General features: G+C 42.8%; 1 protein-coding gene across 1 annotated transcript; it reads right to left on the reverse strand.

Moving 5' to 3' along the window:
- Nucleotides 1-216: 216 nt before the first annotated feature.
- On the reverse strand, nt 217-19,626 carry URB2 (URB2 ribosome biogenesis homolog). The gene is made up of 9 exons (XM_048935023.1): nt 19,311-19,626; nt 18,298-18,474; nt 13,040-16,415; nt 11,805-11,965; nt 8,646-8,756; nt 7,477-7,719; nt 6,733-6,823; nt 5,226-5,365; nt 217-1,843 (listed from the first exon to the last, which is right to left on the reverse strand). Exons 1-9 carry the CDS (start codon nt 19,434-19,436, stop codon nt 1,646-1,648), a joined length of 4,623 nt encoding a protein of 1,540 aa, XP_048790980.1. The 5' UTR covers nt 19,437-19,626; the 3' UTR covers nt 217-1,645.
- Between the last annotated feature and the right edge of the window lie 45 nt (nt 19,627-19,671).

Below are 19,671 nucleotides of genomic sequence, written 5' to 3' on the forward strand. Positions count from 1 at the left end.
GCCAAGATAGAATTTAGAATAATTGAAGAGTTAATATTGCTGAAATAAAACTGATACCAAGTAGTTTACCTCCTGTACAGTGATGAGTAAGATGTTATTTACTCTGTGGTCTGCACTCAGGAGCTTTTAAGTTGCATGCGTGGCTTGCAACCATATGGCTACATCAAGGGAGCCCTGACACTTGCAAACCAGAGCTGCTACCTCACTTCCTTCCTCCCCCGCTTGAAACACAGTTCTCCTTTTTTTCACCACTCTTTCCAGATCCTCTCCCACTGTCCATAACCACCCCCTTTTTACTAGCAGCCCTCCTCCCTCAGAGCCCGTTCAGCTCAGCCCAGCTCAAACACATTTCCCTTCTGAAACCACTTTACTGTCCCACAGCCCCAGGAGTTTAATGCAGCAGTAACCGCCCTTCCAACTCCTTCAGCTGCCCCTCAGCCCTGCTCACGTTCTCCATTTTTGCCACACAGACCCTCCTGTGCCAGCTAAATGTCATCCTCTGGACCAGAGATAGTGTTCCTTGCATTCCCAGTAAGAAGCCTGGAGAGAAAGCCTTGAATGCTTGCAAGCACCATTCAGTAACATCCAAAATAGCAGCACGTTACCAGCACTTCTAAACAAAAATGCGAAGCCCAGCACCAGAGGAGCTGCTATGAAGAACATTCCCAGCCCAGCCAAGTACATTCCATTCCTCCCCTGTCCACCCTATAATCTAAGGGAGATTATAAGTTCTGAGTAATGAGTTCTTGCTGTATACATATGTGAAGCCTGTTTTATGAAAAAGTTCAGATTTTAGTCTGCACCATTTTCAACGTAATAAAATTCTGTAGTTTGGCTAATGAAATTTATTTGATAAATCTTCCTACAAGCTCAATTATGATTAATTTACGACAGCTTATTAGTGTCAGCTGAGTTGCAATAAGGGCCTGCTTTTATCATTGAGTGAAAGCAAAGCAACAGGGCTCAGCTTAGACCAAAGAGGTCTCAGATAGGTCTTGAAATGTAGAGTTTGTCACAAGATAATAATGCACAGTGAGGGCCACCACAGCTCAGATAACTGTTAACTGCTTTATGATAGTAAACTGACCAAAGCCCTAAGTTGTCAGTGTTTCTGATTATCAAGAGGATCACAAGGTGATTCTAATGGGAAGGAATCTCAGTAGGTCAGACAAGGCTGCTCAGGGCTGGACTCAACGCAAAACCAACCAAGTAAGAAGATACAGTAAAGAATTTTGAAAACATGTATTTCCACAGTATTTCAACAGCTATATAGCATTCACAAAGTTCTTCAGTACAAAAATGTAAAGTAACAGCATATAAAAAATATGTATTCTAACTGCTTTAATTCTGCTTACGGTATTTGTGAATTATAGCCCTCGCGGGCTTTTACACCAGACTATTGCTTCCACAGAAAAGTTGCATGATGTGTCAAAGCCTGAAACCTGAGATCTGCAGCCAGTCTGCAGCATTCTCCCAGCAGGTTCACATGGGGCCTGCACAGGTGCAGCAGTTCTGCCACTCATGCACAGAGTGGGGCTATTTTCCCTCCTCATGCCCCCTTACAAAGGTTGGTCACAAAAAACAGGATTTTCTGCACATTGCAAGATCATTTCATAACTGATTATGTGGCACTGGACAGAATTTATCATGCAGTGAACTTTTCCTCCCCCTGTTTTTTTGCTTTGTGGTAGTGGTTGTAATCATTGTACAGATCCTTAAAGACCTCCCTTACACCTGCTGGCAGCGACGCATTTAAGAATTTGATGTCCTGATCAATGCAAAGGTCAAGGATGTGATATATCCCCTCTGTGAGATGTTTCTTCACAGCCGGGTGCAAAGTTACCTACAAGAGGAAAAAAACGCATTAGACTTAAGGACAAAAAGGCAAGAAAACACCCCTCCCACTGTGGGTGTACATTAAGTGCTGACAACATCTTATTCAATGCATCTGACCATCTGGAATAGTCCATTAAATACAATCTGAAGGGTCATCTTATTCACTATTTTCCTGATTTTTGCAAATATGTTTTGCAGAACAAGCATACCCTTTGCAGTAAAATGCATACGACTGCTACTATATGCATTGCTGCAGCGGCAAAGACATCGATCACCTCTGGAATCATATGAAAACTCCTCAGCAGAAAAAGTGTAATGAGAAAACCCTAAAATATTTGCTCTGGATTACATATTTCAATAGGTTCCGTACATCTTATTGGCTGTATGCTAGTATATTCCAGTATCAAACAAGCACCAACTTTAGGCTACTCTATGATTCATGTTGGGTAGCCATAACTTACCAACTGGATATACTCTAGCAATTTGTATCTGAGGATTTCAAGATATAAGCTTTAATAAAAGGAGTCTTCCAAAAGCTCGCGACACATGAATTTCCTTGATCTAATATTGGAAATCAAGTACCTCATCATGCAGGAAGCTGAAGGGAGAAGTGGGAATACATGCAAGGATTCAGTGCCCTGCTTTTGACGTTCCTTCTGCTTAACGCCACAGCCAGTAGAACAACGCACTACAAAGAGGACAACTCCAGAGCCCTCTGGTGCTTCAGGCAAACTGGAATTTGTCCTGTTGCTCACAAATCACTTGCTAAATGCCTCGCTGCCTTCTGCAGTGCTGGCCTCTGGTATAACCACATTATTTTTGCCACAGAATTGTATCTTATCTTTGCTGAATCCTAAAATTAGCTTTATGCCTCCAGACCTAAGCCTCTGCACTCCAGGCCTAATGAAAATTACATAAAGGCTGTCATTAAAATTCAGACTTCTTTCTTCCTGAGGCAACTAATAAACTTTCCACTAATGAAGTGCACTCCTAATCACTGTGACAGGATCCTGCTCTTTCTGCCCTAAACACAAAACAGCTAATACATTTTATTAGAGCTGCCAACATAGCTGGGAAAAAACATACAGTGGGCATTAAAGCACATATGTCTTTCTTTTGATCTATGACCCTGAAGAGTTTGCACATCCAAAATTTTGACAGCTGATCTACTAGGAGGTTTGTAAAGGATGTTACTTCAGTGTGTGATAAAGAGAAATAACAGAATAGTTGTGCACTGCAGCTCCCAGTGAATGCATTGGATTTATCTTTTCCTTCCTAGAGCTGAGGAGGACAGGGAAACCCACAGATACTGGCACTGTAGATGAGACATGCTTCTTGGGACAAGCAGGTACCCCAGAGTTTACATCCTTCACATCATTAGGCTGTACCCATGGCTTATTTGGACCATTCTTGCTTTGCAGTGCAGTTTCCTATAAACACCCTCCAATGACGCTGTGGGAAGCAGAAGCAAAGATTTAAACAGATGCCACTACTAACTGGCAGTTAATTACGCTTGTAAGTGTTTTATGGTCTATATAGTTAGCACAAGCAATTTGTCAAGCATTACAGAGCACCTGATGTGAGACATTAAGAGCATGAAGAGGCTTTTCACTGTTGCTGACTCAAGCAAGAGTTTATACACAAAAAGGGAAAAGCATGGTCAATGGTGTGTAAGTGGCTATTGATGCCAACCACTCTAGCAAGGAAACATTTTAGGTTATAGCAAAACAATTCACTAGGGTATTTATTTCCTGGTATAAAGGAAGCACTGAGGGAACTACTACACAACTATATTGGGAAAAAGTGTTTGGGCCAGTAGCTATTGTAAGTTTTAGCTTGCACATTTTTAAAAGGGTTCAAGTCAGTGTGCAGATACCCACATAAGAACTTAAATTTAATATGTTTTTCTCATTTACCTTTCATAGACCACTCAAGGTCTTCAGACATAGGCTAAAAGCCACTCAAATAGACTTTGATGAGATAAACAGTTAAAGTATTTTTTTCCCTCCCTCTGCAGAGCAACATAAAATATATCTATGCATTTCTTCAAGACTAGCATGCTGAGTCCTCCATTTCCTCTGATATCCATCAATTCTCACCAGTTTAATGGTGAAACAAATCATCACCTACTTGTTCTGTCAGAGACTGAAAAGACTCCTTTGTCACAGCTTCCTGTAGTTCACTACACAAATTCACTTTTCCACATCCATAGGTTCCATGCATATATTCCAATCTGCAGCTTCAACTATCATCCACCACTTCTCATTCATCAGCGAAAGGATTTACACAAAACTTTCCTAGAAGTCTCACAAGACTGTACTCAAGTTTCTAACCTGAAAGGTCATTTGATAGTTCAAGCCAGGCTTCACTCTGAGTAAAGGCTCTACATCCAGTGGTGAACAAAATTCAGTGAAGCTCAGAGCTAGTTCAATAGAACAGAACTAGTCTTAATTCATCCCTAGTTTTTTCACAGAGTGGCTTAGGTTGGAAGGGAATTTAAAGATCATCTGGTTTCAGTCCCCCCAAATCTTCTAATAGATCAGGCTGTCCAGGACCCAATACAATCTAACCTTGAATGCCTCCAGGAATGGGGCATCCACAGCTTCTCTGGGCAGCCTGTGCCCGTGCCTCAGCACCCTCTAAGTGAAAAATTTACGCCAACATCTAATCTAAAACTCCCCTTTTATTTAAAGCCATTCTCCCTTCTCCTACGACTACCTGCCCACATAAAAAGTTGGTTGCCTTCCTGTTCATAAGCTCCCCGTTGAGGGACTGTGCACAAAAACGGCATCTCTCATGCAGGTCCTCTGACCATAAATTTTTTTATGGCAAAACTGGCTTTCAAAAGAATGTGAGGTTCAGATGAGGTATCAGGTTTTAGAGGAGGTTCAGCTACTAGGAAAAAGTTCCTATCATGGTGGGGGGAGGGGGGTAAAACACTGGAACAGCTTTCCTAACAAAATGGTTGATGCCCCATGCCTGTCAGTGTTCAAATGGCATTTGGATATGCCCTTAGTAATATGCTTTGTTTTTTTTATGAGTCCTGAAGTGGTCATAGCATCAGATAGTCTTCTTACCACAGAAAAAAATGTAATAAAATTAATCTCTGTATTTTTGTCCATGTCCAGACTAGAGCCACAAATAATTAGCAGGTACTGACAATGCACAGAGCATTCAAATCCTGGTGAAATCTAAATTCATTACGTTGGAGAGAATAGCAATCTGAATGTAGGTCTTGTGAGAAGCTAGACCCCACCCTTTTATAAAGTTGTTAGGAGTTGGGTAAGAAAGATTCTCAGGAACTCTTGCTCAAAATAAGTCTGGATCAGAACTGTATCCATACAAGGCATATGCCAATACCATGGCACTTTCAAAACAGAACATGTTACCTTCTGCAGTTCTGTCACATACTGAGCCACAATGAAAGCAGAAAACAAAGTGAATTCCTCTGTTTTTGCAGCGATGTGACTATACATCCGTTCCACAAGGTGTGCACATTTCAGTATAACTTCAAATTCATCTGTGTTGCCTAAAAAAGAAAGCAAGTTGCAATCTGTTATTCAAGTGTAAAAAATGCCTTTAAAAAAAAAAACTCACGCACAAAGCCAATGCCAGCTTATTCATTTTATCTTTTTTTGAAAAGCCACAGCTCAGAGGTCCCCCCACACCCTCACAACACGCCACATACATCTCTTACAATGGCAGATTTGTAAGAGCACACTAATTCTAACTCCACACACACTGCAATATAAGAGGTATCTGTCAGATATGCTGAAGAGTTGAAAGCAGCAGCTATCGTCCCTGCCATGATTCAAACCCAGCAAACACCAGGGAAAATAAGGAGATTAGGAAGCGATATTCTCTACCTGGTAGAAAATCAGAAGACATCTCTTAGAAATAGCACAGTAAGAAAGCTCTCTGATGACATTTATTAGGTGAAATATAAGAGCAGAAGCCACAGCACTGGAGATATTAAAGTGAGACTGGAGAGATCACCTGAGAGTTCACTCTTTCAGTAGGCAGTGAATGAGAAGAACCAGTACAAACAAGGAAGAAGGGAAATCTAGACATCATGCATATATATGAGTATTAACATACAGACACAAATAGTTGTGGGCAACACACATCAGCTGAGATAAAACCGAACATGGAACAACTTATAGGACATCAGTAGAGAGCTGTGACATGGTAAGTTGCCAGCCATCAAGTCAATTTGCTTCAAAGCATTACCATGATTAATGACAGGGTATTCGTGTTCTGGCCAGCACAAAAACACAGGACTGTGAACATCCTTCACTAAGTTACTTTGACGCTCATGCTTTATGGTCAATGTGAATTCTTCAACAACTTCCAGTAAAGTGTCTATATTTTATTTAATTTTAAGATACTCAGCCCCAGTAACTTGAATGTCTTGGCTGCACGCTTAACATAAACTGCTGAATATTCAGGTCCTTAGTAAACAGTTTCAGCCTCAAGAAGCTACATTCAGCAGGACCAGTTCAGGACTCTTATTCAGGTGTGCTAGTATGTATCAGCTGAGTTCACAGCCCCCTTCCTATGAAGTGTTTGTATCACTTACTAGGAAGAGCAGAAATTGGGTAAAGCAAGTCTTACTTCACGCTGATCACCTGCCACACAGCGAGGAACACCTTATTCCCCCAAAGCTGCCTGGATGCAGCTTCACAGGAGCTCCATTTATCTTTACATGTGCAGTACACTATAAAACTAATCCTCAAATTTACATACAGGACAGACAGGGCTAATGGTTTCAATGCCATGAGTAGGTTTAGAGGACTTTTCATCTGTTGCCAGACTGCCCTGTCCTGCATTTCCTCTCGCAGCATATACACAATTATAGTGTACATATACAGTATGAAAGTAGAAGAGATATGACACCTTTGTCCCCTCTCTGACGTCCTTCAACCATGACAGAAGCAACCAGACGATGAAAACTGTTCAGAAACGATGGTGCAGCTTTCAACATCACCTGCAAAGACATGAAGCAAAAACACCTGTGATTATGTGGTAAAGCGTGTGGCAAGGACAGATATGTATAGCATTCCATAGTAATAGGGAAATTAACTCCTGAGAAGGAAACTATGTGGCTTATACAGATATCAGGAGCAAAGACTATCTTCACATTCTTCATCAGTAGACTCCAGCAGATGAGAATCCTAGAGCAGGTCTACACTCATGAGCATATTCAAATATAAATAATGAGCAAACATCATATTAGAGTTACTCCATCTCCCGTAAAGCAACATTTGAATTTGTACTCCCATGCGTAGGGAATTTGCACTTGCTGGTGGAGAAGCTGTGTAGTCATAATCAGAGAATGCAGGGTTCAGGAACACTGAAAAGAGTCTGGATAGGCAGCTTTTACCACAGGCTTTTAGCAAAGGCACATTACCTTGCTGGAAAAGCAATCTGCTGCTGACAGCTCACAAAGCAAGCATAAGACAGCACAGTAGTAATTGAAGTGATGTGATTTTGAGGTTCTTACATGAAAAGTGGTACAAAGCACTTTCACTCAAGCAGGACAAATAATACCAAGACAACTCTTAAAAGTTTCTGATCATCAGCTTCTGTCTTAGTTCTTTCTGCTTTTTCCTTCCTTCTCCCACCACCTCAGAGATATACCTTTGGGTGACACTGCACAATAGAAAACAGCACTTCATGGACTCCCAGAAAGACATTCCCATAGTCCTCTATCTTCAGATGATCCAGAGGGACTGTTAGGAGGATGCTGAATGCCAACGCCACATGGTGCGGATTCAAGAGAACCCTTTCTCCTTGCCTTAGCAGAGCTGCTGCAGTCTTTAGAATAGGTACGACTATGTTGGAAGTCAATGACTGGTCCTGACAGGCCTCTTTGGTTTGCAGCTACACAAGAAACAGAGAAAGAATGTGTCAACCACCTTTCATAAGCATTCAAAAAACAGAGAACCACAGTACTTTGACTTGAGTCATTAGAACTAGACTGGTGCAAGCTAGATTGCAGAGAGACTCCTTCATTTTCAGCAATTTTGCTGTAACTGCATCCTGAACAGAGGATGCATGTGATGTTTTTCAGGTGAGCACTGCTATAATGTGGAATTGTAACTATTTCCCAGCCTCCTGATAAAGTGGACTACTCTACACTACAGTAGCCAGCATTTCTTTACACTTCCTCACATGAGTGCATTGATCCAGTTCTCTCTTCTGCAAGCATGCAGAGGAAGAGCAGAAATTGCAAGTTCTGTTTCCCAGCACTGTAGAGCCAGCATCTGACAAATAGTGGTCCAGATAGAGACACATAATCTACATAGAAGAAAAAATACCTATATAACTAGGTTTGGATGCTGCACAGTCAAGGACATAAAGCCTGAATTTTATTACTGTCAGTTAAGTTTCCTATTCTAAAATCAGTGAATTTTTTAATATAAGCATATTCATTCTTTTGTCCGTTTGTTTTGCTGCTGTTAGCTTTTTCTGTGACATACAGCTGATGGTTTCCTCCTCCTTTATACAGGAAGGAGGAGGACAGGAGATCCAGAGTCTCTCTCTGCAGCCTAACAAGCATCTTCCAAGCTCCAGATTACACACTGCAGTCCCAGGAAAATTATTAAAAATAAGAAGTGGATGACTTACACACAGGAGGAGGTTTACCAGACAGCAGTGAGAAAAGATTTACACAAGACAGTACCAGCAAATGTGGTACGAATACTTTTTTGTTCCAGTATTCCTTTGTGCATGTTACAGATGCAATTACTACGGACTCCAACAAATAAAAGGGATAGGTAATGAAGTTACAATAAATAGATACTTACGGCTAAAGCTGTGATTATCTGTGGGCTGGCAAACCAGAAAGCTTTCTCTTTGTCTCCACTTAATGGGCAGCTCAGCAACAATTTGATTAGCGTAATAGCTGACAATACTTCCTGCAGAAAGCAGATTGACAATCAGTCATGGTACAAGGTGCACTGGTTCCTTTCAAGCACAAAAGAACTCTTTCAAGGGCTGTGACAGTTTTGAGCATCACCAGAGCCTTGACACATGAAAGTCCTTCCACCAGCACAGCCCTCTGGAAATAGCAAAATAATTACCAGCTCAATGAAATTCAGTGTGCTGAGCAGCACAAGCCCAAATGTACAGCCTACTACATTTAGAATCAACTTACTGTACAAAAAGGTTGAAGTGATTTTTAAGAAAGGAAAGTCTTTCTTAGCAGCCACTACATAGCAGAAGGAAGCCAGAGGAGTATAGGGACACTGGTATACTAAGATATACTAAGAATGCTGCATTTCACAGCAAGACTTTTGTTTGTGTAAAAAAAGAAATCTGGTTTTGACAAACCAAATAAAGAAACATACTACAAACCAAAACTGTCTTATCACTGTATATCAACCTTGGAGCACTTACATATGTATTCCAGTGTTTATATGCACTCAGGTGGGTAGACTCACATGCATATAACAGGAATTCCAGATGTACTTTCAAACAGCCATCAAGAATTGAAGTGGCATATTCATGTCTACTTCTGAGAAAAAAGACAATCAGATAACTCCTAAGTTTAATTCAAGTCTTCATCTCAAATCACTGAGTTTTCTATGGAGAGTGCAGCTGGCTTTTTAGCCTGAAGTATTCCATGTGTTACCACTGCTGCTTAAGCTTTTGTGGAGAAAGGCACAGTAAAAAGCTACCGAGTAGTATTTTTTGAGTAGTAATATTACTATTACAAAGTAAAAGTCATTTTAGAGACAAATACCAAAGGCATGAGTGCAGCCTTTGTTTTATTTAAAACTACTATCATTTTAAAAAATAATGTCTTTAAACCTGTTAAGGAGAGTCACAGACAAGCAGTAGTTAACCTCACGGACTGCTAAATGCCTGTTCTAGAAGACCTCTAATCAGCAAGTAAAAGAAAAGATTCAGCATGGCAGAAATCTTCAGCATCACAGACGTGATTTCTGTTGACAATACATGGAATTAAGGCTACTGAGTCGTTAAAGTGGAACCACACTTAGCAAGGAAGAAAATAACAAGTAGGGATTCTACAGGTACACTGATCAGAAGAGTCAGTCCAAGGAGAGCATACCGTCTCTGATAAATGACAAGGGAGAATTTGTTACAACAGACATGGAGAAGGCTGAGGGACTCAACGAGTTCTTTGCCTCAGTCACTCCTGGCAGTCAGGCTACCCAAGTTTCTTGTGTCCCTCAACTTCTAGGCAGCAGCTGGAGGAGAAAAATCCTTTCTAATGTAAGCAAAGAGCAAGTTCAAGACCACCTGTTGAGGCTGAACGTGAACAAGTCCATATGAGTCTGGATGACATGCATCCCAAAGTCCTGAAGGAGTTGGCTGATAAGGACACCAAGTCACTCTCCATCATATTTGGGAGTCATGGTTGCCAGGTGAAGTCCCCAGTGACTGGAAAAAAGGAAATATCACTCCCATTTTTAAGAAAGGGAGAAAAGAAGACCCAGGAAACTACTGGCTGGTGAACCTCACATCTGTGTCTGGGAAAATCATGGAGCAGATCCTCCTAGAAGAGAGATAATGGCATACACAAGATGAAGAGGTGATCCAAGACAGCCAGCATAGCTTCACAAAGGGAGATTATACCTGATCAATCTAGTAGTCTCCTTTAATGAAATTATGGTAGTAGCAGACAAAGGAAGGGCACCTGATATCATCTGCCTTTGACGTCATCCCGCACCTTCTCTCTAAATTGTAGAGATATAGATTTGAAGGCTGTACTACTCAGTTGATAAAGATTGGATTGTTGCAGCCAGAAGCTTGTGGTCAACAGCTCTATGTCTAGCTGGAGGCCAGTCACAAGTGGTGCCCTCCATGAGTCCATCTTGGGACAAGTGTTCTTCAACACACAAGTGTTCTTTATCAATGACAGAGACAGTGGGATTGAGTGTACTCTCGACACAAAGCTGAGTGGTGCAGTTGACACAACAGAACTAAGGGATGCCATCCAGAGGGACCTGGACAAACCTGAGAAGCGGGCCTATGTGAATCTAATGAGATTCAACAGGGTGAAGTGCAAGGTACTGCACTTGGGTTGAAGCAATCCCAGATATGTGTACAGACTGGGAGAAGAATTCATAGACAGCAGCCCTGCAGAGAAGAACTTGGTGGATGGCAAGTTTGTCATAAGCCAACAGTGTGCAGCCCAGAAAGGCAACAGTATCCTGGGCTGCATCCAGAGTGGCCAGAAGAGAGAGGGAGGGCTTTATCCCTTTCTACTCTGCCCTCATGAGGCCCCATCAGGAGTACAGGGCCCCAGATACAAAAAAGATATGAGCTGTAGGAAGGTCCAAAGAAGGGCCATGAAGATTATCAGAGGGCTGGAACACCCCTCCTATGTAGAAAGGTTGAGAAAGCTGAGCTTGTTCAGTTTAGAGAAAAGAAGGCTCTGGGGAGACCACATTGCAATCTTCCAGTACTTCAGGGGAGCTTATAAACAGGAGAAACACCAACTTTTTACATGGACGGATAATGACAGGACAAGGGGAATGGTTTTAAACTAAAAGAGGAGAGATTTAGGTAAGATGACAGGGGGGAAATGTGAAGTACTAGAACAGGACGCCCAGAGAAGCTGTGGATGCCCCATCCCTAGAGGCATTCAAGGCCAGGTTAGATGGGGCTTTGGGCAGCCTGAGCTGGTGGGTGGCAGCCCTGCCCATGAAGTGGGTTGGAACTAGAAGATCTTTAAAGACCCTTCCAATCCAAAGTATTCTATAGTTCTATGAAAATGGTCAGAAAGTTTTTCCAGTAAGTTTCCACCTCTCTCAGTTTACGTCCATAACATACCTCAACACAGTTACCAAACTCTTTAACCACACAAATTAATTTGACCAAACCATAAAGCAGAAAGAGGAAAAAATATTTAAGCAGATGCCATCCAGTTAACACATTTTTTCAAGTTATAGAAAACTGAAGAAAGAACTTGACAATAAACTGAGCTCATTCCTTACTTTAGCCTTCTGTTGCCAAGTGTTCCTCATTTCAAGTCCCTGCAGCAAAAGCCTCATTATGGCATAAAATTCTTCAGCAGAGCAGTTTCCCAGTAGCTGTACAACCACCTCTGTCAGCTCCACCTCTATACTTTGAACCACCTGAATTGTGATCGCAGGACCTGCACATTGAACAAGCAAGTTTCAGTTTCTAAGACAGGGACTTCCACAGGGAGAAACAAGGTGAATCAAAACTTCAAACAGCAATGTGGGTACTTTTTCAACCCATTTTTAATGGGCCCCAAGTATTCCCTTTATCCCCACCACCACCATTATTGCAATGAATTGCTGTTCTCAAGTATTCACTACCCTAGAGTTTACAGAGCAGTCACCATACGGATAAAAAGCTCTCAGAAACATGGAAATGCTACAATAAAGCTTGTGCAGAAGCCAAGAAAATGGGCTACACAAGCTGTCAGGCTGTACTACAAGTGTTGGGCAAAAAGCCATCATAAGTCAAGGGCGTTAAGCTGAGAAAGTTCAGATCTCTGCTGATCACCAGTCATACTCTTCACTTGCTCAATTATTACTACATAGACAGTCCTGAGTTTACATTTTAGACTACTGTGAAGGCTTGCTTCTCAGTTCCACAAGTATCCACTGGATTTGTGTCAATGACAAAAAAGTCTTCCTTAACAGGAATCTATATTTCAATTTATGTAATACCTTATCTATTCATTAAAAAAAAAATGAGAGAAAAAAAAGCTTTTTACAGTGATTAATCATCTCCTCAGGTTAAAGCACTTCAGCAATCTAACACTAGGAAAGCTAGGCACAGATTGAGGAGAAGTCAGCAAAAAAGTTATAATGATAGACATCTCCTGATAGTTCCTAGTCCTAATATGAAATCCCCGCCCTCACAGTGCCCTGCACTCAACTCCACAACATTTTAAAATAAGCTATACTCCCTTTCGGAGCAATATGCAATAAAGAACTAAAAGATGAATAAGCCATAGGTGTTTACAATTTCCAGAGGATCCTTATCAGATCAGACGGCTGTTGTGGTCCAGGTACTACAACATGGCCTTCCTGATAATTTTTCTATTAAGCATTTTTAAAAAAGGATAGCCTGCTGCTTTAACTCACATAAACAGGTACACAATTTTTTAACAGCTGTGTATTTTACATAAGCAGCTTTAAACTTGCTTCTGCCATGCAAAATTAGTGAGGGAAGCGAAGAAAGGGAGATTTCATACCAGTGAGAAGCTTTTGGATAGCAAAAACAACAGTGACTGCATTTTCTTTTCCAGGATACAGCTCTGGCACTGAGCAGAAGACTGCTAAAAACCGCAAGGCAGACTGAAGGAACTGCAGATGACCTCCTGCAGAGGGCAGCTCTCTCAGTATCTGAGAGTAAAACTTTTGGTACAGTTTAACACGTGATTGCTCCAAAAATGCACAGGACTCCTCAGGATTCTTTTGCCAGCCCTTTCTGACAGCATGGCTCAAATCTGCCTTGAGAAGAGTCATGACAGATGGTATAAACGCTACAGGCAAATGGTGGTTTGGGGTGTTACTCTGAAGACCATGCTCAATAGCTTTCCCCATCTGCTGAACTACTGGCTCCAACAAAGCAGACAGTATGTCTGTAGACTGCAGCTTCTTTTCTGGTTGCTGCTGAAGATAGAGCGTGAGGACGTGACACAGTGTGGTGAATGACAAGAGCAGTAATTGCTCAGCTGCGGGATTCCAGTTTTTCCTGCATTTGCTTTTCACTGCACCAACATCTGGCTTGCAGCTTGAGAGGAAAGAGACAAACTTTTCCAAGTTAAGCCTCACACTTTGCCTTCTTTCAACAATCATCTGAAGAAAGTGTTCCAAAGAGGCTTGGACTTCCTGGAGATATTCTGTCCAAACAGGAACAGTCAAAGTATCAGTAAAGGATTTACTAGCTGTAAGCTGGGACGTTAAGATGGCCTCAAGAATATCACTGGCATGAAAAACTTTAAAAACAGAGCTGGCATTCCTGCCAGCTTGCAGACATCTGAGGAGATGGAAGCAGGTACTTAAAAACTTCAGTGATAACAGCTTGCTGCAGGAGGCACTAGTCCTGGTATTTGCTATCAGGGACAGCAACAATAAAAAACACCGGATACAGTCAGAGGGAAGAAGACTGTCTAATTTCAGAAGAGAAGTAATTTCCAGCAAAGTCAGACAGCTTTCTACTTGACTTTCCTTCAGGATGACAGGGGAACTATTTTTTGCTAACAGTAATATACACTGGGCAACCTTCTCCAGAGTTTTCCAAGATAAACTGGGCTCATCTTTTGGTTGTTTGTTTTCTGACAGTGCATCAGTCGTTTTGCAAGGACCCAGGATTTCTTCATGCCAAGAGATATCATTTGCAGACAGCTGCAGAAGCGGCTGATCTACCGAATCCTGAGCAGCAGAGGGCAGCACCTTCGCGAATTGATGAATAAGGCTGGTCAGAAAAGCACAATGTAGAACCTTCATCTCAGGGAGAAAGGAACTGTGCATCAAACTGAGACAGATCTTTCCAATGCTGATGGAAGGCTCCTGATCTGTGGCAATTTCCTGTGATCTGGTCAATACTAACGTCTCCAAAAGCACATCTGCAATGTCCTGTACATTTTTCAGGGAAATATATGGCAACAGGATAGTCAGGTTGGAGATGACGAGGTGACAGTGTGCCGTGGGGTAGGTGAGATCATTTATTGCGCAGATATCTCCATCCCATGGTTCAGATTCTCCTCTGCTCATGCTAGCTCTCCCAGACTCTATGATGAAAGCTGCAGCTTGCTGAAGGGCCTGTACGTCAGCTTGAGTCTGCATTAGAATCATCTTCATTTTCTGAAGTGCAAGCAGTTCTAAGCAGTATTTACTAGTGGAGGTAAAACTACTTGCAAGTTCCATGACTCTCTCCCAACACTGCTCCTCTACACCAGGAATGAAAGTCGAAATGTCCCAGGGCTTTGCAGCAGAGGCAGTAGTAGCACCACCAGTTTCAGCTGATGGAGACACATATTTACAGCAGCTAATATTAAACAAAGTGTCTACCTCAACCCAAGTGTAAACAAGGAGGAGAGCAGAGTCACTGGCCTTTCTTAGCCAAAGGTCTGACTTTTCTTCCTCTCTCCTAGGAGCCTTCAGCAGCTCTATCAGCGGACAAATTACCTCTTGTTGCATCTTGGCCAGCAGATTCTGCATACGAAGAACCACAGGGGAAGGAGTGACATCATCTAAACTCCTCATGTTGAACAGAAAAGCGTGCAGCACTGAGCTCAGGGACATCAGTTTCAAGGCCATGTCAACAGACCTTTCAACTGCAGGAATAAGGAGCTGGCATTTCTCCACTAAGAGACACACAATGTCCAGAATCTGGTTGGGTGGCAGCTCAAGGAGGCACTCGCGAAGTTTCACTGTCAATCCAGCAGACAAGACAGGCAGCCTCAGCTCATCGACAGCTGGCCAGCAAATGACTGTCAGAACCTCCTCAAAAAGTCGTGGGAACTGCCGCAGCTTGGAGTATGTCTGAAACATGGTGTTGATCAGAGCCTCCTGGGGCTTCTTTGCACGTTGCTCAGACACCTTTGCATCAACCCAAGCAGAGGCCACTAAATCAAGCAGGTCGGGCTCTATTATAAGGTGGTTTAATGACAGTAAAACTTTGAGGCACCTGAACCAAGCTGGGATGGAAGCCTGGGAGTGACTCAACAACATCTGCGCCAGCTTGCAGTAAAACCCGAACTGTACCTCCTTGTGCCGTATGCGGTCACTGGCAATGTTATAGATATCATTGTTAAGCACCAAGTTCAGAAGCTGTTCCAAAGCAAGGAGCTCTGTGCTCCAGTCTGCAGGGGAAAGCGTGTCCTGTCCCACACTCTGCTGTAGGCCAGAGAGCCTGAGACAGTCAAAAAGCCTGGTAAGCATGTGGAAACACACAAGGTGGTTTTCTGCCTTGCAGTATGAGTCCAGAAAGAGTTTATATAGCAGGGACACTGCACTAGCCACAACTGGTCCATGAATGGCAGGCTCACAAAAGCCACTCCTCAACTTGGTCTGCACAGTGTTTACTGGAAGCAAGAGATTTTTCAAAGCTCCTTTCTTCTTCTCCTGAGGTTCCCGTTCTGGCAGCAACTCCTCTTTGTAGGACGTGAAGAGCTCAGGCTGGAATAATCCAGCCTGCAACAATGTCTCTACTTGATTTCGGATTTCCCTGCTCAAATACTGACGCACGTGGTTGTCATCTGACTGTTTCCAGCTCCGTGTGGTCAGCAAGTGCCTCAGTAGCAGACATGGCTGGAACAAGTGGCTTGTCACCTGCCCAAACACACGGTTTGGGTTGGTTTGCTGCCTCTGGATCAGGAGGTACTGTACAAAGGTAAGGTGGAGGATGCTGAACAACTGGGAGCCCACAGCATCTTCCGAAGCCAGCTGCTGACATGCCAGCTCAGAGAGCTTGCTGAGGAGGTCAACTAAGAGCTCACTCTTTGCTGTGTAAATGATGGAGAGTGAAGGAGTAGAAAGGATGCCGCTGGAGCAACTCAGCACCGAGCCAAGGTTTTGCTGGTTTTTTTGAGAGCAGGCCTCCGATAATCTTTCATTTATGACCTGAATGTTCAAAGAAAAAGAAAAAACAATCAATTTTGTACACAAAGACAAAGCTCATCATAATAAACCAACAACTTCTTCTGTGAGCTCTGGAAGCAAGAAAAAAGGAACAGGGACTTGCCAACAGTTGCTGCTGGGCCTCTCATAGAGGTCTCAGAGTAGAAGCTCATCTGGCCAGAACTGTGAGCTTTGTTTGCAACACAGGAACCCCTCATTTAGTACAGATGTTACCAGAAACAGCATACACTATGCTATACATTATTTCATCCTAATAGGAATCCTGCAGAAAGAGAGGGGAGAGAAAATTTCCTCTCTTCTTGCTAAGTCCCCCAAATTATGTTCCAAACAAACAAACAAAAAAGCATACATAACACACTTTCTTTGGTTCAAGAAGTCTACCACAAGCAAAAATGTCTATGACTAAATATCATCATTGCATTGCAATAGAAGCCAAAGCTTCCAGTACTAATACCTGGAAACTAAAGCAGTGTCTTCTCTTTTCTTTAAGAGATACGCAATTCCAAATAACTTTACTTAAGTTTACTTAAACAAGTTTAACTTGAACTTCCATTTCCCTTTCTTTTCTTAAACTTTGTGTTGATCTCCCCATTTTCTCCTTTGTTCCCCTTTATATCTGCTCGCTTTTCTCACTTCCAAATAGTTTTAATAGCATCCTGGCCTACAGTTCTTAACCAATCTTCAGTCAGACATCTTCACACTCAGCACATGGTTAAATCAGTACACTTTCTCCACTCCCCCTCTCATTCAAACAATTTTCTGTACTTCACAACTCAATTCCAGCAGGTAACGACTGCTTTCCCATGCTTCCTTCCAACTAATGTACAACTGAAGAGGTCATTTTTTCAGCCACTTTGACTGTCTCCAACAGCCGTCCACGAGTTCTATCATTTTTGTAACCAGGACGCTGAAATAATAAGTTAGACTTTCTGGTTCAATTCTGAACTTAGTTAAATTGTAACTGAAGTCTCCTCCATAGATTTTCATCTGAGGCTAAAATAACAAAGTGATTAAGTTCAATAATGATTTGATGCCACCACTAATTCGGTTTAATGCAATTCACAGTGAACAAACTAAAAATTAATTTGGGAAAGCTGTGAGACAAACAGCACGGCACAATAATCTGCATCCAGATTCACATATCTAGCAGGCAAGGTTCCTCCAGTGAAGAGAAACTGGGGAGAACTGGGCCAGAAACACAACACAGGTGAGACAGACACCAAGGAATGCTGGTTAAAGCTCCCGTAGGCATACATAGATCTCCCAGAGAGGCACAGACAGGGACATGACAGCACTGCAAGCTGGTCTACTGCGGTGAGAGAGGGCCCTAAGCCCCCAGTGGAAGGGGAAATCATAAGGACAACTCATTCAGATTCATCATGAAAAGCTGCAAGATCTGAGACTGGGTCCGCTGAACAGCACAGAGCAGTGCATAAGTACTCATGCCAATTGCACAGAGGAGCCCCTCATTTAGGGGAAAATCACTCCTAAGACTCCTAGGCAAAATGGTAATATAAACATTAAATAACATACAAGAAAACCATACAGAAACAAACCTTTACTTATCTGAATTAAATACTTAATTCAGTTCCCACTCAGACAGTTTGAAGACGTGAAAGACAGAGGAGCAGATTAACTTGGAGGTTATTATTAGAATCCCCTGCCTTTTTCAGTCTTAGTTCCACACAAATACAAACCATATTGCAGAACAGAAATAGAAGAGTTTTTAATAGAGGTCCTAAAAAACATCAGGTTAATTATTATTTATTTCATGTAACACTCTATCCCGTGAGGAAAGGTCACATATTGTAGGAGACAGGCATTGCTATTCAGTACATTACAAAATACCCATCATTTTCATTACCTGTGCAATTGAAAAGCTGAGAGTGATCGTCTTCCCACTCTTCAAAAGATTCTGTAGCCTTCTACTACGGATAACATTGTCTAGATATGCCCAAAGCTTCTCAACAACTTCATCCTCCAGTTCAAGTTTCTTATTGTAGTATGAAACCAATGTATGGCTTACCCAATCAAGTAATACCTGTTAACAAATGGAGAAAAAAAAATATCACAAATGTGAAAATATGACAAAACTAGTATCTAATCACAATTACAGCACTCAGTCCCTGAGAAGAGCTCTATGTCCAAGCAGAAAGGGTTTGAATGGGCAGAAAAGTCTATTTTTGAAGGTTTCAGGCACCACCTAAATCCTAGGACATTTAATTCTAAATCCAGTGCTGGCTCTGTGCTCACGGGACAGTTAACACTTTGAAGTCCTTTCATCAGCTTCTTCAACTGAGACAACAATGCTAATGGGTGACACTAAGGAACAAAGGTAACCTTTTAAATCACAGACTTGCAAACGCAGATAATACATGGGGTAACTTTGATATCCTCTTCCTGGCAGGTTTAAATTTACTACATCAAAACCGAAGCCTAGGAATTTGGATCTACAAATTGGAAGAGGCTGAAGACTACTGACTTAAAATGCTGATTTCAAAATGTGGTGTAGGGCTACACCATAATTTATAAGGAATCGAAATAAAAGGAATTCAAGCTGCTCTCAGGCGGTGCAAAGCGCAGTTCCCACCGAGCTTCTGCGCTGGAGGGGCAGCACGAGGCAGCCCTCACACAGGGAAACCAGAACTTCAGCCCAAGGGGAAAAAGAAATTAAGGAGAGGACAAGTCTCTGCACATGGGACACGTAGAGCCAGGCCCGCACCACCACTCAGGAGCACTCTAAGCAGCGAACTCTGGGTTTAGTGACTTATACAACCACAGAATCACCGAAGTTGTAAAGACCTTCAAGATCAGCTCCGTCCCCATCACCGCTGGGGACGCTGGTTCTGCCCGCGTTTGCTACCAAACCACGCTTACTTGCTCCTTGTTGGGGAGAAAGCACTGGTGGGAAACCCACGCGAAGCGAGCGAGCTTCAGTTTGTCCTCCCATGGGGTCCTGGCGCTCTTCAGCTTCAGGTGAACCCCGGAGTAGATGGCCGCCATGAGGGCACCTCACGGGCCTCGAGGCTGAACGGAGAAGAAACGCGGCCGGGCGAAACGTCCGGCGGAGATAAGAGCGGCGACCTCGCGACCCCAGCCCCCCAACCTCCGCCCGGCACTCGCCACACCGCACGCCGCCGGCCGGCCGACTCACGCCGCTTCCGGTCCTCCAGGCCCCGCTAGCCGAGCGCCGAGCGCGGGGAGGCGGCACGGGGCGGTCGGCTCCCATTGGCGGCCG

The sequence above is a fragment of the Lagopus muta genome, chromosome 2, assembly GCF_023343835.1.
Source record: "Lagopus muta isolate bLagMut1 chromosome 2, bLagMut1 primary, whole genome shotgun sequence".
Classification (NCBI taxonomy): domain Eukaryota; kingdom Metazoa; phylum Chordata; class Aves; order Galliformes; family Phasianidae; genus Lagopus; species Lagopus muta.

Bases quoted from the DNA above. Each gene is read 5' to 3' on its own strand.
- URB2 (XM_048935023.1), bottom strand. From the start codon at position 19,436: ATGGCGGCCATCTACTCCGGGGTTCACCTGAAGCTGAAGAGCGCCAGG. The intron at 5,366-6,732 runs GTGTCATATCTC...TTTCTTTTTTAG, and splicing joins ACGTCAGAGAGGGGACAAAG to GCAACACAGATGAATTTGAA. The intron at 1,844-5,225 runs GTAACATGTTCT...TTCCTCTTGTAG, and splicing joins ATGTGACAGAACTGCAGAAG to GTAACTTTGCACCCGGCTGT.